Source organism: Bufo gargarizans, chromosome 7, assembly GCF_014858855.1.
Source record: "Bufo gargarizans isolate SCDJY-AF-19 chromosome 7, ASM1485885v1, whole genome shotgun sequence".
NCBI classification, from domain to species: Eukaryota; Metazoa; Chordata; class Amphibia; order Anura; family Bufonidae; genus Bufo; species Bufo gargarizans.
The window spans coordinates 117,942,832-117,965,958 of record NC_058086.1 but is presented as its reverse complement, the minus strand read 5'-3'; the positions used below and the strand labels follow the sequence as shown (position 1 = coordinate 117,965,958).

At 43.6% G+C, this 23,127-nt stretch overlaps 1 protein-coding gene across 3 annotated transcripts in view; it reads right to left on the bottom strand.

Annotated features, from left to right (window-relative positions):
* Positions 1–2,657: 2,657 nt before the first annotated feature.
* GLRX2 (glutaredoxin 2) overlaps positions 2,658–23,127 on the bottom strand; it is a 69,339-nt gene continuing 48,869 nt past the window's right edge. For all 3 annotated transcript variants that reach the window (XM_044300719.1, XM_044300717.1, XM_044300718.1), the window contains 2 exons: positions 15,621–15,797; positions 2,658–3,745 (listed from right to left, as the gene is read on the bottom strand). In XM_044300719.1, the coding sequence (XP_044156654.1) occupies positions 3,623–3,745; positions 15,621–15,797 (300 nt within the window). In that variant the 3' untranslated portion in view covers positions 2,658–3,622. The remainder of the gene's footprint in view (positions 3,746–15,620; positions 15,798–23,127) is intronic.

Below are 23,127 nucleotides of genomic sequence, written 5' to 3'. Positions count from 1 at the left end.
TTCATGGCACAGAAAAAGATACAGTGGCAGATTTACTAGCACTAGTTTTTAATTGTTTTAGATTAAACAATCGCACCAGCTTTATCAAAATGGGTGGTGCTGGATGAGAAAACTGGAAAATCTTTAGGCTGTGTAGTCTAAATTTATACCACCGATGTGTACCCGTTTTTGGTGCAAATTGTGCAAGAATTCAGGTAGTATTTGTAGGATTAATAAGTTTCACCCATAGTTCCAAATTATTAGAGGAGTATGCCTTAATTCCCGATCAGCAGTTCCCCTTGTTCTTTTCCCGCAAAGCAGTGCTCCTGGCCACAAACCGTGCTAGGAACTACAACACAGCATCATTCACTGCCTCTGTCCTAGTTCCCTGCAAAATGGGGACTTTGGAGCACCGCTGTGCAAGGACTAAGCTGAAGGGACCCTGGCTCTAACATCCTCTGATCAGCAGGGGTCCAAATATCTTAGAGAATGTAATAGATATTTCCCTTTAAACACTCCAAACTATCTGCAATTTAACGGTGTACGTTCTCAGGAAGGAATTCCCCATACCGCTGAAGAAAAAGTCCAGCTATAATTTCAGTACCTTTAGTCACAAGCTAGTACATTTATTTTGCAACCAATACAATACAATTTACTCATTGGAAATCTCTGACTGCATTCACACATCAAATGTGAATTCCTCTTTTTCTGGATAGAAGTAAAGTCAGGCAGGAATTACACATGCAGTTTTCGTGCAGTTGTTTTTTTTAGGCAAAGCCAGAAGTTAATCTCAGAGGACAGGCAGATATAGCAGAAAGGCTGAGACTCTTCTTTGTATGGCTCAAAAAAACATGAAAAACGGCCACAAAAATGCATCAGTGATTCTAGACCTTCTAATGTGTTTTAAAAAGTTATGGTGGGGGGTTATGGTGACATTAAAAAGCTAGTTAATATTAGGAGATATGACATTTATAGGGAGAGCATTGCAGCAGAAAAGATAAGCCCCGAGAAAGGACACATCTCCTGGGCTGCCAGTTGAAGAAAATCTAGCAGAGCAATGAATGGGGAGACTTCTGTGTAAACGGCTGGTTCTAGCTTTGTTAGATCCGCAAAAAAACGGATAGCATTCAGTATTTTTGCGGACCCATAGACTTCAATGGGACCATGTGCTGATTTTCACTGACAAGTATAGGACATGTTTCATTTGTTTTCCGGAACCATGGAATAGAAAAAGGGCCCCATAGAAGTATATGGGTCAGCATCTAATCCGCAAAAAAAACGGATTCGCATTTTTGCGGATGGCATACGGCCGTCTGAATGAGCCCTTGAGAAAGAGGAAGTCATGTACTTTATGTCAGATTTCTTTATTTTTTTACATCAACCATGTCATAAGCCCTCTAAAGGGAAACGGTCACAATGGACATGGTGTTTGAGATGCAGGCAGTTGTAGAGCAGGAGGAGCCGAGGAGAATACTACATAGTTTTTGGGGGAAACAATCAGTAAAACTTGTATTTCATTCATTTGACTCCCTACTCATTCTGGGCTTTGTAGTCAAGGAGGCGGTCCTATCAGTGACAGCCAGGGGCATAGCTATAGGGGGTGCAGAGGTAGCAGTCGCTACCGGGCCCAGGAGCCTGAGGGGGCCTAACGACCCTTGTGCTGCATATGAAGACACCAGTATTATAGAAAGTGCATGTTGTTCAAGTTAGACCTCTTACTAGGAGGAAGGGGTTAGGTCAAATATTTGGCATGGGGTGGGGGGTGCCGTTTCAATTTCTGCCTCAGGCAGCACAAAGGCAATGTGGCCACAAAACACTGAGGGAAGGGGGGCCCAACCCTGAACTCTTGCACGAGGGCCCATGAGCCTTTAGCTACGCCCCTGGTGACAGCTATCTCTATATGTACTATCATAGATGGAAGGCCGACTCCTCCCGACCTGCCAGACTGTCTGTAGCTCAAACACTATGTTCAGTGTGACAGGTTCCTTTTAGAGGGCTTAAAGGGCTTCTGTCACCCCACTAAAGTGATTTTTATTTTTTTTGGGCTAGTGAAATTAGTTATATTGCGATATATGACAATATAATTGTGTTACTTACTTTGATCCAGCAGTTTCTGCAAAAAACAAAGTTTTATCATATGTAAATTCGGTCTCTACTAGCAAGTAGGGCAGCTACTTGCTGCTAGCTGCTGCAGAAATCCGCCCCCTCGTCGTGTTGATTGACAGGGCCAGCCGGGATCTCCTCCTCCGGCCAGCCCTGTCGGCATTTCAAAAATCGCGCGCCTCTGTTGATTCGGCGCAGGTGCTCTGAGATGAGGAGGCTCGTCTCCTCAGCACTCCCTCAGTGCGCCTGCGCCGATGACATCACCGAAATAGAAGACGTCATCGGCGCAGGCGCACTGAGGGAGTGCTGAGGAGACGAGCCTCCTCATCTCAGAGCGCCTGCGCCGAATCAACAGAGGCGCGCGATTTTTGAAATGCCGACAGGGCTGGCCGGAGGAGGAGATCCCGGCTGGCCCTGTCAATCAACACGACGAGGGGGCGGATTTCTGCAGCAGCTAGCAGCAAGTAGCCGCCCTACTTGCTGTTAGAGACCGAATTTACATATGATAAAACTTCGTTTTTTGCAGAAACTGCTGGATCAAAGTAAGTAACACAATTATATTGTCATATATCGCAATATAACTAATTTCACTAGCTCAAAAAAAAAATATCACTTTAGTGGAGTGACAGAAGCCCTTTAAGTCTTGATTGATGTAAAAAAAGAGAATCAGACATAAAGCACATGACTATCTCTTACTAACAAAGCTAGAACCAGCCCTGTACACAGAAATCTCCCCCATTCATGTCTCTACAACTGGCAGCCCAGGAGATGTGTCCTTTCTCAGGGGGCTGTAAACTGCATATTAATGTTTATGGCACAAAAACTGTACTGTCTTTGCAGAAACTCATTTCGGGTTAGGCTAGTTTCACACTAGCGTTGTCAGATCCAGCATTGCCACTAGCCACAGCATTCCCTTCCAGCCCCACTAAACCATATGCCGAGAATCGCCATTCCCCATTATAGTTTAATGGAGCCAGATAGGGACGCTGTGGTTTCTGGCAATGCCGGATCTCACAAGGCTAGTGTGATCTCACAACTAGAGATTAAACCTAGTTGGTCTGCAAATAAATGCACAACTTCAAGGGCTTATTCAGAGAATTAATGTTCAATGTTTTAAACAAGATTTGCCCAATCAAGTGAATAATTCTGCAAGAAAAAAAGAAGGACAGCACAAGGATCCGTGAGCAGTCCATTTAAAATTGTTCATTTTTAGCAACCAAAAGACGGATTGCTCGTCGGACATCACTCATCTGAAAAAGTCCTTGGATCTGACACGGTCTCCCAAAAAGTAGCTGAATAATGTAGTTAAATATTAATGCTCTGGAACATGCGTTGGCCATTATTTGCTAAATTCTGCCCATCGAACTCAAAATGGTTCCTGGAACAAACGACATCTGTAAATGACAATTATACCATTCCATAGGTTGAAGAACATTCTATATACTAGTGACCAATAGGTCTGGACTAAAATCAAAAGAATAAATGAAACACGCGTGCCAAAGAATTCTGTTCAACGATTCAAGGTCCAGGAAGGTTGCCGTCAGCTCCCATTGACTGTGATGTTACACTGTTGAACTAGTTGAAGTAATTTTCCTTCTTGGTTTAATTTACGGGTTTCAGTGCCACCTCCAATACAAGCTCCATTTACAAACACTCTTGGCACCTAAAAGATGAAAATAATTATATTAGCATATTTTGATTTTTAGATGAAACACATTGCTTATTACAATTAAAATTACTTTGCTTTTAGGTCACCTGCACACGTGTCAGTATGTGTTTTTTTTTTCCGTGCAGATTTCCATGTGGAAAAACCGCAGCAATAAATAAATAAATAAATATATACACACACACACACACACACACACACACACACTATTTTTTCTTTGTAATATGCGTATTATTTAGGCAACTTAAAATGTGTTATACTTTTAGCATTACTTTTGATTAGTGGGAATATGGGATTAGTGGTGATGGAATTTATTGCTTTCAATAAAAAAAAAAAAAAAAAAAAAAAATCAAGGTGAAAAAATAGCGGTACATCAGATGCAGGTTTTCTATACACAGTTTTAGTAAAGGGTCCTGAATTTTGGTGCTCGTCACTGCACAATACTGTACCACAATCACCCAAACTGTTCCTGCTATGTAGGAACCCAAAAGCCTACAATTTAGTATCACGTCAATGCAGTTCAGATTAAAAGATCCACGTTTATTGCTGTACACCGGCACTTCTAGGCGGGCTTTACAGCTGCGCTAGCCTGTAAACGGCTAGGTCAGTGCTAAAGCCCACCCATCATTGCCAGTGACCTCACCAGGAACACTGCTAGGTGGAAGCCTACACCTAGCAGTTAAAAATGTCAACCAAAAAGCTCTTGCTCTGCGCAATACAGCGCATGGCAAGGGAGAGCATCAGATGCTCATATCAGAGGGCCTGCCTGGGTGAAAAACGGGGATATGTTTGGGTTTAGCTCTGAACACGGACAAACCTATAACATTTTAAAATATCAAGAAACCAAATCACTTTATAAGAGTAAGGGTCCATTCACACGTCCTGTTTTTTTTCATCCTGAAAAACGGTCCGTTTTTTGCGGATCCGTTGTTCCTGAAAATGTTTCCGTATGTCATCCGTATGTCATCCGTTTTTTGCGGATCCGCAAAAAACGGAAACATGTATACATTTCAATAATCAAATAAAGTTGTTTGGATTTCTTTGAAAAAAAATTGAAGGAAAAAAAAAAAAAAAAAAAAAAAAATTATTTGTTATGTGTTTCCAGGAACGGAATCCGCAAAAAACGGAACAGATCAGGAAAGAAAAAACGGACGTGTGAATGGACCCTAAAACGTAGTCTTTGATTTCATGACAAGTTAAAATACATTAAAACTATTCTTGTAACTTTTTTTTATTAATTTTGTTGTATATTACAAATAATGATAATTGTAGTTTTTTAACTGGCCACTAGATGTCAGTACAAATTGCATTTACAGAAGAGCACACTAACAGCTAAAGAGTTTTTCCATATAATGTGTATTATGGTGCTGCTCTGACCTCTCTGCTGGGTTGCAGCCGAGACATATTTCTTGGCCGCAGCGGTGACTTCCTGCATACCACAAAGTAATACGACCATATAGTGGCCAAATATGGACATATGATGGTCAACTAGTATCAAACAATGTCTATGTCCCTGTACATCACAAGCTGTAACCAAGGACGAGCAGTAACACCAGACACCGCTCAGACAAAAAGGGTCGGTTTCTACCATCTGTGTATGGATACAGCGTCTTTAGTGTAACTCAGGCTTTCTGGTGCAATAACAAAAAAAAAAATATAATAAAAAAATGTTAACCACTTCAGCCCCCCTAGCTTAACCACTTCAGCCCCGCTAGGTGAAACCCCCTTCATGACCAGGCCACTTTTTACACTTCGGCACTACACTACTTTCACCGTTTATCGCTCGGTCATGCAACTTACCACCCAAATGAATTTTACCTCCTTTTCTTCTCACTAATAGAGCTTTCATTTGGTGGTATTTTATTGCTGCTGACATTTTTACTTTTTTTGTTATTAATCAAAATGTAACGATTTTTTTGCAAAAAAATGACATTTTTCACTTTCAGCTGTGAAATTTTGCAAAAAAAACAACATCCATATATAAATTTTTCGCTAAATTTATAGTTCTACATGTCTTTGATAAAAAAAAAATGTTTGGGCAAAAAAAAAAAATGGTTTGGGTAAAAGTTATAGCATTTACAAACTATGGTACAAAAATGTGAATTTCCGCTTTTTGAAACGGCTCTGATTTTCTGAGCACCTGTCATGTTTCCTGAGGTTCTACAATGCCCAAACAGTAGAAAAACCCCACAAATGACCCCATTTCGGAAAGTAGACACCCTAAGGTATTCGCTGATGGGCATAGTGAGTTCATAGAACTTTTTATTTTTTGTCACAAGTTAGCGGAAAATGATGATGATTTATTTTTTTTTTCTTACAAAGTCTCATATTCCACTAACTTGCGACAAAAAATAAAAAATTCTAGGAACTCACCATGCCCCTCACAGAATACCTTGGGGTGTCTTCTTTCCAAAATGGGGTCACTTGTGGGGTAGTTATACTGCCCTGGCAATTTAGGGGCCCAAATGTGTGAGAAGAACTTTGCAATCAAAATGTGTAAGAAATGACCGGTGAAATCCGAAAGGTGCACTTTGGAATATGCGCCCCTTTGCCCACCTTGGCAGCAAAAAAGTGTCACACATGTGGTATCGCCGTACTCAGGAGAAGTTGGGGAATGTGTTTTGGGGTGTCATTTTACATATACCCATGCTGGGTGAGAAAAATATCTTGGCAAAAGACAACTTTTCCCATTTTTTTTATACAAAGTTGGCATTTGACCAAGATATTTTTCTCACCCAGCATGGGTATATGTAAAATGACACCCCAAAACACATTCCCCAACTTCTCCTGAGTACGGCGATACCAGATGTGTCACACTTTTTTGCTGCCAAGGTGGGCAAAGGGGCACACATTCCAAAGTGCACCTTTCGGATTTTGCAGGGCATTTTTTACACATTTTGATTGCAAAGTTCTTCTCACACATTTGGGCCCCTAAATTGCCAGGGCAGTATAACTACGCCACAAGTGACCCCATTTTGGAAAGAAGACACCCTAAGGTATTCCGTGAGGGGCACTGCGAGTTCCTAGAATTTTTTATTTTTTGTCACAAGTTAGCTGAAAATGATGATTTTTTTTTTTCTCTCTTTTTTCCTTACAAAGTCTCATATTCCACTAACTTGCGACAAAAAATAAAAAATTCTAGGAACTCGCCATGCCCCTCACGGAATACCTTGGGGTGTCTTCTTTCCAAAATGGGGTCACTTGTGGCGTAGTTATACTGCCCTGGCAATTTAGGGGCCCAAATGTGTGAGAAGTACTTTGCAATCAATAGCTGTAAAAAATGACCGGTGAAATCCGAAAGGTGCACTTTGGAATATGTGCCCCTTTGCCCACCTTGGCATCAAAAAAGTGTCACACATCTGGTATCGCCGTACTCAGGAGAAGTTGGGGAATGTGTTTTGGGCTGTCATTTTACATATACCCATGCTGGGTGAGAGAAATATCTTGGCAAAAGACAACTTTTCCAATTTTTTTATACAAAGTTGGCATTTGACCAAGATATTTTTCTCACCCAGCATGGGTATATGTAAAATGACACCCCAAAACACATTGCCCAACTTCTCCTGAGTACGGCGATACCAGATGTGTCACACTTTTTTGCTGCCAAGGTGGGCAAAGGGGCACATATTCCAAAGTGCACCTTTCGGATTTTGCAGGGCATTTTTTACACATTTTGATTGCAAAGTTCTTCTCACACATTTTCTTCATCACAAATTTTTTATTTTTTGTCGCAAGTTAGTGGAATATGAGACTTTGTAAGGAAAAAAGAAAAAAAAAGAAAAATCATCATTTTCCGCTAAATTGTGACAAAAAATACAAAATTCTAGGAACTCGCCGTGCCCCCCACGGAATACCTTGGGGTGTCTTCTTTCCAAAATGGGGTCACTTGTGGCGTAGTTATACTGCCCTGGCAATTTAGGGGCCCAAATGTGTAAGAAGTACCTTGAAATCAAAATGTGTAAAAAATGGCCTGCGAAATCCGAAAGGTGCCCCTTTGCCCACCTTGGCTGCAAAAAAGTGTCACACATCTGGTATCGCCGTACTCAGGAGAAGTTGGGGAATGTGTTTTTGGGGATCATTTTACATATACTGGGAAAAAAAAAATTCTAGGAACTCGCCATGCCCCTCACGGAATACCTTGGGGTGTCTTCTTTCCAAAATGGGGTCACTTGTGGCGTAGTTATACTGCCCTGGCAATTTAGGGGCCCAAATGTGTGAGAAGTACCTTGAAATCAAAATGTGTAAAGAATGGCCTGCGAAATCCGAAAGGTGCCCCTTTGCCCACCTTGGCTGCAAAAAAGTGTCACACATCTGGTATCGCCGTACTCAGGAGAAGTTGGGGAATGTGTTTTTGGGGATCATTTTACATATACCCATGCTGGGTGAGAGAAATATCTTGGCAAAAGACAACTTTTCCCATTTTTTTCTCACCCAGCATGGGTATATGTAAAATGACACCCCAAAACACATTCCCCAACTTCTCCTGAGTACGGCGATACCACATGTGTGACACTTTTTTGCAGCCTAGATGCGCAAAGGGGCCCAAATTCCTTTTAGGAGGGCATTTTTAGACATTTGGATCCCAGACTTCTTCTCACACTTTCGGGCCCCTAAAAAGCCAGGGCAGTATAAATACCCCACATGTGACCCCACTTTGGAAAGAAGACACCCCGAGGTATTCAATGAGGGGCATGGCGAGTACCTCGAATTTTTTTTTTTTTTTGCATAAGTTAGCGGATATTGATTTTTTTTGTTTTTTTTCTCACAAAGTCTCACTTTCCGCTAACTTAGGACAAAAATTTCAATCTTTCATGGACTCAATATGCCCCTCACGGAATACCTTGGGGTGTCTTCTTTCCGAAATGGGGTCACATGTGGGGTATTTATACTGCCCTGGCTTTTTAGGGGCCCTAAAGCGTGAGAAGTCTGGAATATAAATGTCTAAAAATGTTTACGCATTTGGATTTCGTGAGGGGTATGGTGCGTCCATGTGAGATTTTATTTTTTGACACAAGTTAGTGGAATATGAGACTTTGTAAGAAAAAACAAAAACAACAAAAAATGTCCGCTAACTTGTGCCAAAAAAAATGGCTGAATGGAGCCTTACCAGGGGGGGAGTGATCAATGACAGGGGGGTGATCACCCATATAGACTCCCAGATCACCCCCCTGTCATTGATCACCCCCCCTGTAAGGCTCCATTCAGACATCCGCATGATTTTTTACGGATCCATGGATACATGGATCGGATCCACAAAACGCATGCGGACGTCTGAATGGAGCCTTACAGGGGGGTGATCAATGACAGGGGGTGATCAGGGTAATCAGGGTGATCACCCCCCTGTCACTGATCACCCCCCCTGTAAGGCTCCATTCAGACATCCGCATGATTTTTTACGGATCCATGGATACATGGATCGGATCCACAAAACGCATGCGGACGTCTGAATGGAGCCTTACAGGGGGGTTATCAATGACAGGGGGTGATCAGGGTAATCAGGGTGATCACCCCCCTGTCACTGATCACCCCCCCTGTAAGGCTCCATTCAGACATCCGCATGATTTTTTACGGATCCATGGATACATGGATCGGATCCACAAAACCCATGCGGACGTCTGAATGGAGCCTTACAGGGGGGTTATCAATGACAGGGGGTGATCAGGGTAATCAGGGTGATCACCCCCCTGTCACTGATCACCCCCCCTGTAAGGCTCCATTCAGACATCCGCATGATTTTTTACGGATCCATGGATACATGGATCGGATCCACAGAACGCATGCGGACGTCTGAATGGAGCCTTACAGGGGGGTTATCAATGACAGGGGGTGATCAGGGTAATCAGGGTGATCACCCCCCTGTCACTGATCACCCCCCCTGTAAGGCTCCATTCAGACATCCGCATGATTTTTTACGGATCCATGGATACATGGATCGGATCCACAAAACGCATGCGGACGTCTGAATGGAGCCTTACAGGGGGGTGATCAATGACAGGGGGTGATCAGGGTAATCAGGGTGATCACCCCCCTGTCACTGATCACCCCCCCTGTAAGGCTCCATTCAGACATCCGCATGATTTTTTACGGATCCATGGATACATGGATCGGATCCACAAAACCCATGCGGACGTCTGAATGGAGCCTTACAGGGGGGTTATCAATGACAGGGGGTGATCAGGGTAATCAGGGTGATCACCCCCCTGTCACTGATCACCCCCCCTGTAAGGCTCCATTCAGACATCCGCATGATTTTTTACGGATCCATGGATACATGGATCGGATCCACAGAACGCATGCGGACGTCTGAATGGAGCCTTACAGGGGGGTTATCAATGACAGGGGGTGATCAGGGTAATCAGGGTGATCACCCCCCTGTCACTGATCACCCCCCCTGTAAGGCTCCATTCAGACATCCGCATGATTTTTACGGATCCATGGATACATGGATCGGATCCACAAAACGCATGCGGACGTCTGAATGGAGCCTTACAGGGGGGTTATCAATGACAGGGGGTGATCAGGGTAATCAGGGTGATCACCCCCCCTGTAAGGCTCCATTCAGACGTCCGCATGATTTTTACGGATCCATGGATCGGATCCGTAAAAATCATGCGGACGTCTGAATGGAGCCTGACAGGGCGGTGATCAATGACAGGGGGTGATCAGGGAGTGTATATGGGTGATCACCCGCCTGTCATTGATCACCCCCCTGTAAGGCTCCATTCAGACGTCCACATGATTTTTACGGATCCATGGATACATGGATCGGATCCGTAAAAATCATGCGGACGTCTGAACGGAGCCTGACAGGGGGGTGATCAATGACAGGGCGGTGATCAATGACAGGGGGGTGATCAGGGAGTTTATATGGGGTGATCAGGGGTTTATAAGGGGTTAATAAGTGACCGGGGGGGGGGGGGGGGGGTGTAGTGTAGTGTAGTGTGGTGTTTGGTGGGACTGTACTGACCTACCTGAGTCCTCTGGTGGTCGATCCTAACAAAAGGGACCACCAGAGGACCAGGTAGGAGGTATATTAGACGCTGTTATGAAAACAGCGTCTAATATACCTGTTAGGGGTTAAAAAATTCGGATCTCCAGCCTGCCAGCGAGCTATCGCCGCTGGCAGGCTGGAGATCCACTCGCTTACCTTCTGTTCCTGTGAGCGCGCGTTCACAGGAAATCTCGCGTCTCGCGAGAAGACGCGTATATGCGTCCAGGAGGAATAAAGCAACCACCTCCCGGACGCATATACGCGTACGGCGGTCGGGAGGTGGTTAAACCCCCTTAATGACCAGACCACTTTTTACAATTCTGCACTACACTACTTTCACAGTTTATTGCTCGGTCATACAACTTAACACCCAAATGAATTTTACCTCCTTTTCTTCTCACTAACATTTCGTGGTATTTCATTGCTGCTGACATTTTAACATATTTTTTATATTAATCAAAATTGACCGAAATGCTTGCAAAAAAAGACATTTTTCACCTTCTGTAAAATTCTTCAAATAAAACTACATTTCTATATAATTTTTTCTCTAAATTTATTGTTCTACATGTCTTTGATAAAAGAATTCAGTAAGTGTATATTTATTGGTTTGGGTAAAAGTTATAGCGTTTACAAACTATGGTGCAACAAAAATTAATTTACGCACATGAAACTTTCTGAGCACCTGTCATGTTTCCTGAGGTTCTACAATGCCCAGACAGTAGAAACACCCCACAAATGACCCCATTTCGGAAAGTAGACACCCTAAGGTATTCGCTGATGGGCATAGTGAGTTCATGGAAGTTTTGATTTTTTTGTCACAAGTTAGCGGAAATGGAATTTATTTTTTCTTACAAAGTCTCATTGTCACGGCTGAGGATGGGGAAACCCCTCAGCCGTGCGATGCCAGAAGATGTTAGGCTGCTCGGCCAGGACGACAGGATTAGGGAGCAGGTCACCTCCTAAAGCGTCCCTAACCTGACCCCAACTCCTAGCTGCATGGGCCGACCTTGAAGGTAGGAGGGCCCATGCTCAGAAACCTCGGATCCCTAACTCACCCTCCGACCGGTCCCTGAACTAGCAGTCTTACCTTGACTCCCTGTTCCTTCTGGACACGGAGGAACAGGGGTCTCACTGGCCAAGCTGCAGGGAAAGGAACATAAACAGCCTATGGATATGGCAGGAGGCTGAAAAGCACTTCCACACCTACCTGCCACAGACACACAGACTGGATCCCGTGCAAGACAGCAAGTGTCCACACTCAAACACACAGGAACCCAGATCCATAGGTGTATAACAAAGGAAAACATCAAATGAACATCAACATAAACTAAAAAGAGTCACAGTTAGTTTTACATTTATGACCACAAGCGTGGCCCTCACTGGCAGATGGTATTCACAGGAGGCTGCTCCAGCTAAGCATGGCTGAAGCAACCCACTGAGCCATGCCAAACACAGAGGCTATATAGCCCTAAGTGGCCACACCCACACAGACACACCCAGTGTCTCACACACACAGAAAGGGAGTTAACCCTTCCATCACCAGGGAAGGGAAAACACCGCTTAAAAGGGGAAGTGCACACAATACATAAAACACAGTGCACACCATACACACACACACACACCTAACAGAGGTAGTCAGGTGTAACCGCATGCCACTGCAGCAAGCTGCCTAGCACCGCTCAGGCTGCTCAGCTGACACATACACAACATAACTAGTTGCCCGCGGCAACCACAAGTGAGGCCACAAACCAGCGGCCCTCACCTGTGGTTGAACACCCAAACTAAACCGCAGGCAACCGCATGCGGTTAAGGAGTCACGGTCATAGCCATGGCCGTGACACTCATATTCCACTAACTTGTGACAAAAAATAAAATTTTACATGAACTCGCCATACCCCCACGGAATACCTTGGGGTGTCTTCGTTCGAAAATGGGGTCACTTGTGAGGTATTTATACTGCCCTGGCATTTTAGGGGCCCTAAAGCGCGAGAAGTAGTTTGGAATCCAAATGCATAAAAAATGCCCTGTGAAATCCTAAAAGTACTCATTGGAATTTGGGCCCCTTTGCGCACCTAGGCTGCAAAAAAGTGTCACACATGTGGTATCGCCATGCTCAGGAGAAGTAGGGCAATGTGTTTCGGGGTGTATTTTTACATATATCCATACTGTGTGTGAGAAGTCTCTCTGTAAATTACAACTTTTTTTTTTTTTATACAAAGTTGTCAATTTACAGAGATATTTCTCTCACCCAGCATGGGTATATGTAAAAATACACCCCAAAACACATTGCCCTACTTCTCCTGAGCACGGCGATACCATATGTGTGACACTTTTTTGCAGCCAAAATGCGCAAAGGGGCCCAAATTCCAATGAGTACCTTTAGGATTTCACAGGGCATTTTTACGCATTTGGATTCCATGAGGGGTATGGTGAGTTCATGTAAGATTTTATTTTTTGTCACAAGTTAGTGGAATATAAGACTTTGTAAGAAAAAAAAAAAAGATCAGGCCTGATCGGGCGAACACTGCGTTTTTTGTAGAGCCTATAGAACATGTCCTATATGGGGTGATCAGGGCATTAATAAGTGACGGGGGGTGTAGTGTAGTGTGGTGATTGGTGCTACTTACAGACCACCAGAGGACCAGGTAGCAGGTATATTAGACGCTATTAACAAAACAGCGTCTAATATACTTTTTTTAGGGTTAAAAAAAGTCGTATCTACAGCCTGCCAGCGAATGATCGCTGCTGGCAGGCTGTAGATTAACGTCTCAGCCGCGCGCCACTGAACGAAATCTCGGCTCTCGCGGGATGACGCGCCGATGCGTCCATGAGGAATAACCCGGCCGCCCGCAGGACGCATCCCTGCATTAGGCGGTCGGGAGAAGTTTAAAGGGAACCTGTCACCATGAAATGCAGTGCAATATCCAGGCAGCATGTTATAGAGCAGGAGGAGCTGGGCAGATCGATGAACAGTTTTGTGGGAAAATATTCAGGAAAATCTGTAATTTATTCATTTAAACCTCTGCTCAGGAGTCATGTGGGCGGTTCTGATGGCTGATTGACAGCTAACTCTGCATGACTTATCTGCATACAGGGAAGGCTGTCAATCACAGAGTGGGACCTCTGACATGACTCCTATGCATAAAAAAGAGCCGAGGATTAAATGCACAAATTACAAGTTTTCCTGAATCTTTTCCTGCAAAACTATGTCAATCTGCTCAGCTCATTAGGCTCTAGTAAATAACATGCTGCCTGCTGACTGTACTGCTTCCTTTTAAGCGGTCACCCAGCTAGTTTATAGCTCTTCCCCAGCTAATTACATAGACACTGGCCTATTACTGCCCCTAACAACACCCAGCTAGTTTATAGCTCCTCCCACCAAGCTTGTTACATAGACACTGGCCTATTACTGCCCCTAACACCCAGCTAGTTTATAGCTCCTCCCACCAAGCTAGTTACATAGATACTGGCCTATCACTGCCCCTAACACCCAGCTAGTTTATAGCTCCTCCCACCAAGCTAGTTACATAGATACTGGCCTATCACTGCCCCTAACACCCAGCTAGTTTATAGCTCCTCCCACCAAGCTAGTCACATAGATACTGGCCTATCACTGCCCCTAACACCCAGCTAGTTTATAGCTCCTCCCACCAAGCTAGTCACATAGATACTGGCCTATCACTGCCCCTAACACCCAGCTAGTTTATAGCTCCTCCCACCAAGCTTGTTACATAGACACTGGCCTATTACTGCCCCTAACACCCAGCTAGTTTATAGCTCCTCCCACCAAGCTAGTTACATAGATACTGGCCTATCACTGCCCCTAACACCCAGCTAGTTTATAGTTCCTCCCACCAAGCTAGTCACATAGATACTGGCCTATCACTGCCCCTAACACCCAGCTAGTTTATAGCTCTTCCCCAGCCAATTACATAGACACTGGCCTATCATTGCCCCTAACACCCAGCTAGTTTATAGCTCCTCCCACCAAGCTAGTTACATAGATACTGGCCTATCACTGCCCCTAACACCCAGCTAGTTTATAGCTCCTCCCACCAAGCTAGTTACATAGATACTGGCCTATCACTGCCCCTAACACCCAGCTAGTTTATAGCTCTTCCCCAGCCAATTACATAGACACTCCCCTATCACTGTCCCTAATGTTACACAATTAGCGGTGCTGTGTATGGTAAGCAGCTGATAGTCGGGGTTCCAGGAGTCTAACCCCTGCCAATCTGATCTCGATTATATCCTAAGGATATTAAACACCCAGGAAACCACTTTAGGCTTGTGGACTCGAAGCAAGGCACCTGGCCTGAACTCCCAGCACTGCCGGGGTCACACAGCATTAGATTGATTTATGATGCTATGTAACCCTTACAGTGGACACTGACATAATGCTGTCACTGTTATCTAATACATTCCAGAACGTTATATAGCATCATAAATCAATGTAATGCTATGCGACTCCAGCGAGACACTCGCTCATCTGAAAGGGGCCTCAAAGGGAACCGGTCATCTAGATTTTGGGTATAGCGCTGAGGACATGGGCTGCTAGCACATCCGCCATACCCAGTCCCCATAGCTCTGTGTGCTTTTATTGTGTAAAAAAAAAACGATTTGATACATATGCAAATTAACCTGAGACGAGTTATATTTTCAAGCTCTGACTCTTCTCTGGTCACACAAGTAAGATATGACTCTTATGTTAATTTACATAAAAGGCAGGAAGTACAAAAATGCATAATACTTATAGAATTCGTCTGCAAATGAAATGAAAAGTGTAATGTATATGTTTAGGGTAACACAATGAACATTTAGAAACGCTCAGTGAGGGTAGCATAGTAGAGGTGACAGGTTCCCAGAGGTTTCATTACTTACTGTTCTAGCCCCGGTCAGTTGGTGAAGTGCTTCTTGAAGCTGCCGTCCTTCATCTATTTCATCCAGCTCAATGCTTTTATAGCTCACGTTTATGCTGTTAAACGCATCTTTGGCCATTTTGCAATATGGACATGTGGCCTTTGAATAAATTACTACACAATTTTGAGAGATAGTGTCCTATAAAAAGATGACAATAGAGTGATTTATTGATAACCATATATTCTAGGTGACATACTATAATTCCTATAAAAATAGCCTATTCCCGTCAATATCCAGTAATCTGACAGGCTGTTTTGGCAGCATTTACGGTACACAGTTATGTATCGTCAATGTTTTCCATCTCAATACTGTACATTTAGAATGACGTAATAAATATATCCTGCACTAGGTGACAGAAGCAGAAGTAAGCTAGCGCTGCGCACTTGTCCCTATGTCTGTGCCACAAGCACAGTGGACCTGCAATCCCAACTCTGGTCATATACATAAATGATTGTCAGCTGAATGCTTAGTAACTTGATGGAGATGAACAAAGCATATCCCAGTTATCCGCATTCGTGAAATAAGTGCCATTTTGGGCATGAACCCAGCTACCACCTATCCTACATACCAGGTTACAAACATTGTGCGCTAGAAAACCTTTAGAAAATAACCTCATTGTGCATTTCTTCTAGTAGGAATCATTTTATGTTATGTAACATGCACTATAGATAACCTGGACCTCTTTACTAATTCGCATTTATCATTCTCATTATCCATGTGCCCTTTTTTTTGGTGCATTTTCCGCCAAAAAACTAGTATGCATTGCTTTGCATCACATTTACTGTTTTACACTCTTTTCTAAGCTAAGGGGTGTAGTTTAACATGAAAGGGGGTGTGGCTCTGTGGTGCATTTTTGGAGTGAAAGTACACCAATGTATAGGTGGCGTAAACTTAGACTACAGGTTTTTTTGCACAATGGACACATTTTTGGTCTACAAACAAAATTGTGGCACATGGACAAATTTTTCTCCCACACTACTCCACATTATTTACTAAAATAGTACATTTGTCTACTATTAAGACTGATTCATATTCTTAGAAGGTGCAAAGTACAAAACTATTGGTTTATCTGTCCAATAGGGTTTCAGTGGCATTTTTCTGCACTTTAGCATTTTTTATGGCATTTTTACAGAAAAACTGGCAAGAAAAACAGCACTTCCAGATGTCTGGTGAAGGTCTTTGGGAGACATGAAACACAGGACACTCAAGCGCTTCTTTCATACTGGCATTTTTGTTAATTAGATGGCAGTTTTTGACTTTCTTGTTTATTTTTTTTTAAATACAGCATGCTGTAGCTCTTGATATTTCACATCACCTACTCTATAGGTCAGGCATCAGCAACCTCCGGCACACCAGCTATTCAGAAACTACAACTCCCAGAATGCTTCATTCACTTCTATGGGAGTTAGGAGAACAGCCGAGCATGTTTGCATGCTGGGAGCTGTAGTTTCAAAGCAGCTGGAGTGCCGAAGGTTGCGGATCCCTGCTATAGGTGAAAAACTACATGAAGAAGCTGCTAGTGGTATTACTGGTGTAATGAAGGAGAGAATAGCCGAGCCGCATGTACACAATTGTGTGAGCTCTGCTGAGGATTGTTAGGGAGCGGGCACCCTAAGCCCAAGAAAATCATCAAACATGGGCAAACTCACTAAAAAGAGAAGTCTAAGGACACTCCTGTTGAGATAAAATCGGTAGCTGGGCAAGGAGACCTGGACAGATTTGTGAAAAAGGCTTCCGCATCACACATGAGGTCTCAAGACAAGATGGCGCAACCCAACTACATGAGGCCCCAGACTCAAATAGAAGGAAGTGAAGTTGCGGCACCTGGCTCACAAGATCAGCAGCCTGTCTCCAGGGCATTTATGCGGCAACTACTTTCTGAGGCACTGGACCCTCGTATGCAGGAGGAGATAAAGGACTTTAATCAACCTGAAGCAACTTGGAGACAGAGTGGATTAAGTGGAGGTATCACAAACAGCTATGGTGGACTTTGAGACAGCGATCTCGCACAACCTAGATCACACACAAGCCCACCTAAAACTACTTGTATACAGTTGTGTTAAAAATTATTCAACCCCCACTGAAATTGAGTGTTTTGGCCAGTTTGACATTGATTTTGATCATTTCAGTCATCTTGTTTACAATTAAATCACTTGTAAGTCAGACAAATATAACATAACATTTATAATGAAATAACCACAAATGTCTTTTCTGTGCTCACATCATTATCGGTTTTATTCAACCCCAAAGTGACATTCAATCTTAGTACTTAGTACAACATCCTTTTCCAGTTATAACAGCTTTAAAACGTGAAGCATATCTTGACACAAGTGTCTTGCAGCGATCTACGGGCATCTTCGCCCAGTATTCATGGGCAAAAGCCTCCAGTTCAGTCACATTCTTAGGCTTGCGCGCTGCAACTGTTTTCTTTAAGTCCCACCAGAGGTTCTCAATCGGATTTAAGTCTGGTGACTGCGATGGCCACTTCAAAATGTTCCAGCCTTTAATCTGCAACCATGCTCTAGTGGACTTGGAGGTATGCTTGGGATCATTGTCCTGTTGAAAGGTCCAACGTCTCCCAAGCCTCAGGTTTGTGACGGACTGCATCACATTTTCATCCAATATCTCCTGGTACTGAAGAGAATTCATGGTACCTTGCACACGCTGAAGCTTCCCTGTACCTGTAGAAGCAAAACAACCCCAAAGCATGATTGGCCCCCCGCCATGCTTCACAGTAGGCAAGGTGTTTTTTTTCTTCATAGGCCTTGTTCTTCCTCCTACAAACATAACGTTGATCCATGGGCCCAAACAGTTCTAATTTTGTTTCATCAGTCCACAGAACACTATCCCAAAACTTTTGTGGTTTGTCCACATGACTTTTGGGATACTGCAGTCGACTCTTCTTATTCTTTGGAGACAGCAAGGGGGTGCGCCTGGGAGTTCTGGCATGGAGGCCTTCATTACGTAGTGTGCGCCTTATTGTCTGAGCTGAAACTTCAGTACCCACATCTGACAAATCTTTTTTCAGTTCCTCAGCAGTAACACAGGGACTTTTCTCCACTTTGCGCTTCAGGAAGCGCACAGCAGTCAAAGTCAGCATCTTCTTTCTGCCATGACCAGGTAGCGTTTCAACAGTGCCCTTTGCATTGAATTTGCGAATGATGCTTCCTATGGCGTCTCTTGGTATGTTTAACATCTTTGCAATCTTCCTATAGCCATTGCCCTTCCTGTGAAGAGAAATCACCTCTTCTCTTCTCTTCCTGGACCATTCTCTTGACTTCACCATGTTTGTAAACACACCAGGAAATGTCTAGAAGGAGCTGAGTATCACAGTCCTTTTAAATCTGCCTAATTGGTGCTTATTATGCTTGATTGCTGCTCCTTGACATCCATAGGTGGTGTTTTCAATACCTGATCGAAAACACTTGAATGAACCTCTGTTCTTAAGAGTGGTGGTCTTTAAGGGGTTGAATAATTGTGTCAATGAAGAAATCACAAAAAAAACATTTAATACTGTATTACAAAAACAATTGATGTCATTTTAGTTGCATTTGGTTCTTTAACGTATAACTGTCATATTTTTTTTTTTGGAGTATTGGATTGTGGTGATTAATATCTCCTTGGTGGCCCTATTTCAACTTTTCACTGTGTATTCAATTACCCCTTAATTCCACAGTTTTGTTTCCTCTACTGCCTATTTTTATCTGTGCTTAAAATTAGGTTGCTATGCAGGTCGGTCCTGGAGGACACAGAAGCAGGCAGCCTGCAAGGTCACATTCCTGACAGCCAGGGACTGTGTGTAAATGATTAAAGCCAGGTCCTCCCCAGCAGCTGATAACAGTGCCTGGGCTGTGTGCACTTCTCCCTGTCCCTGCACTTGGCAGACGCTCCCTCACTCGGCAGACTGGGACAATGCAGAGCCCATCAGCGCAGACCAGGGAAGGGAGATCTGCCGTCTGCTCAGTGTATAAATGAAAGCAACATGTGGTAAGAGGACCCCTTTCTGCTGCAGGAGATTAACCCTTTAGGGGGGAGTGCTCTGGTTACTGACACTTTTGGGGCTATTGTTACTGGCTAGTGAGGGCAGGCGGGATTAGCCTCAGGGGGAGGGCAGTGGCGGCCTTCTTAACCCCTTAAGGACATAGGACGTACCGGTACGCCCTATTTCCCGAGTCCTTAAGGACCAAGGACGTACCGGTACGTCCTGACTTTAAAATCGGCATTCCGGCGCCGCAGGGGTTAATTTGAACAGGATGCCGGCTGAAATCATTCAGCCGGCATCCTGTTAAAACGCCAGGGGGGGTCATGTGACCCCCCCGTGTCGGCGATCGCAGCAAACCGCAGGTCAATTCAGACCTGCGGTTTGCTGCGCTTTTTGCAGTTTCTGATCCCCGCGGTCCCTGACCGCGGGGATCAGAAACTTCTGAGTGCCTAAAATCAATATTGCGCACCCCCCCCTGCACCCCTGTATGATTTGATGGCGGCGGGTGGTGCAGGGGGGGTGTCGCAGGCAGTGGGGGCGTTGCGGGAGGCGGGCGGTGCGGCAGGCGGGATCGCGATCCCCCGCCCGCCTCCCATTGCATAATCGTTGGTGTACAGTGGGTATACCAGGGTGCCAGCACATTGCTGGCACCCTGGTATAAACGGCTGACATCGTTGATGCGATGTCAGCCGTTTAACCCTTTCCATACAGCGGTCCGTACGGACCGCTGTATGGAAAAGGTTAACAGTAAAAGGGAGCTCCCTCCCTCTCCGATCGGGGGGCTGCTGTGCCTTTGCAGCCCCCCGATGGGAGAGGGAGAGAGCCCCCAGACAGCCCCCCCAGAGCCCCGTCCTTACCCTTCCCCGTCTGCGCAGTTCTGACCATAACTGAGCAGACGGGGAAGGTTCCCATGACAACAGGACGCCTGCTCAGGCGTCCTGCTGTCCATGGTGCTGAACAGATCTATGCTGAAAGCATAGATCTGTTCAGTGTAAGTAAAATACAGTTACAGATACCTATATAGGTTCTGTACTGTATTTTACAGACATCAGACCCACTGGATCTTCAAGAACCAAGTGGGTCTGGGTCAAAAAAAAAAAAAATAAGTGAAAAAAGTTAAGATAAAAAAAAAAAACATTTATCACTGAATAAAAATTAAAAAAATAAAATAAACTACACATATTAGGTATCGCCGCGTCCGTAACGACCTGATCTATAAAACGGTCATGTTACTTTCCCCGCACAGTGAACGCCATAAAAATAAAAAAATAAAAACTATGAGAAAATTGAAATTTTGCCCACCTTACTTCCCAAAAAAGGTAATAAAAGTGATCAAAAAAGTCGCATGTACGCCAAAATAGTACCAATCAAACCGTCATCTCATCCCGCAAAAAATTTGACCCTACTCAAGATAATCACCCAAAAACTGAAAAAACTATGGCTCTTAGACTATGGAAACACTAAAACATCATTTTTTTTGTTTCAAAAATAAAATCATTGTGTAAAACCTACATAAATAAAAATAAAGTAGACATATTAGGTATTGCCGCGTCCGTATCGACCGGCTCTATATAAATATCATATGACCTAACCCCTCAGGTGACCACCATAAAAAATAAAAATAATAAATTGTGCAAAAAAAGCAATTTTTTGCCATCTTACGTCACAAAAAGTGTAATAGCAAGCGATCAAAAAGTCATATGCACCCCAAAATAGTGCCAATCAAACTGTCATCTCATCCCGCAAAAAATTAGACCCTACTCAAGATAATCGCCCAAAAACTGAAAAAACTATGGCTCTCAGACTATGGAGACACTAAACAATTTTTTGGTTTTAAAAATGAAGTTATTGTATAAAACTTACATAAATAAAAAAAATTGTATACATATTAGGTATCGCTACGTCCGTGACAACCTGCTCTATAAAATTACCACGTGATCTAACCTGTCAGATGAATGTTGTAAATAACAAAAAAAAAAACGTGCCAAAAAAGCTATTTCTTGTTACCTTGCCGCACAAAAAGTGTAATATAGAGCAACCAAAAATCATATCTACCCTGAACTAGTACCAACAATACTGCCACCCTATTCCGTACTTTCTAAAATGGGGTCACTTTTTTGGAGTTTCTACTCTAGGGGTGCATCAGGGGGGCTTCAAATAGGACATGGTGTCAAAAAAACCAGTCCAGCAAAATCTGCCTTCCAAAAACCGTATGGCATTCCTTTCCTTCTGCGCCCTGCCGTGTGCCCGTACAGCGGTCTACAACCACATATGAGGTGTTTCTGTAAACTACAGAATCAGGGCCATAAATAATGAGTTTTGTTTGGCTGTTAACCCTTGCTTTGTAACTGGAAAAAAAATATTAAAATGGAAAATCTGCCAAAAAAGTTAAATTTTGAAATTGTATCTCTATTTTCCATTAAATCTTGTGCAACACCTAAAGGGTTAACAAAGTTTGTAAAATCAGTTTGAATACCTTGAGGGGTGTAGTTTCTTAGATGGGGTAACTTTTATGGAGTTTCTACTCTAGGGGTGCATCAGGGGGCTTCAAATGGGACATGGTGTCGAAAAACCAGTCCAGCAAAATCTGCCTTCCAAAAACCGTATGGCATTCCTTTCCTTCTGCGCCCTGCCGTGTGCCCGTACAGCGGTCTACAACCACATATGAGGTGTTTCTGTAAACTACAGAATCAGGGCCATAAATAATGAGTTTTGTTTGGCTGTTAACCCTTGCTTTGTAACTGGAAAAAAAATATTAAAATGGAAAATCTGCCAAAAAAGTGAAATTTTGAAATTGTATCTCTATTTTCCATTAAATCTCGTGCAACACCTAAAGGGTTAACAAAGTTTGTAAAATCAGTTTTGAATACCTTGAGGGGTGTAGTTTCTTAGATGGGGTCACTTTTATGGAGTTTCTACTCTAGGGGTGCATCAGGGGGCTTCAAATGGGACATGGTGTCAAAAAAACTGTCCAGCAAAATCTGGCTTCCAAAAACCATACAGCGTACCTTTCACTCTACGCCCCGCTGTGTGGCCGTACAGTAGTTTACGGCCACATATGGGGTGTTTCTGTAAACGGCAGAGTCAGGGCAATAAAGATACAGTCTTGTTTGGCTGTTAACCCTTGCTTTGTTAGTGGAAAAAATGGGTTAAAATTGAAAATTTGGCAAAAAAATGAAATTCTCAAATTTCATCCCCATTTGCCAATAACTCTTGTGCAACACCTAAAGGGTTAACGAAGTTTGTAAAATCAGTTTTGAATACCTTGAGGGGTGTAGTTTCTTAGATGGGGTCACTTTTATGGAGTTTCTACTCTAGGGGTGCATCAGGGGGCTTCAAATGGGACATGGTGTCAAAAAAACTGTCCAGCAAAATCTGGCTTCCAAAAACCATCCGGCGCACCTTTCACTCTACGCCCCGCTGTGTGGCCGTACAGTAGTTTACGGCCACATATGGGGTGTTTCTGTAAACGGCAGAGTCAGGGCA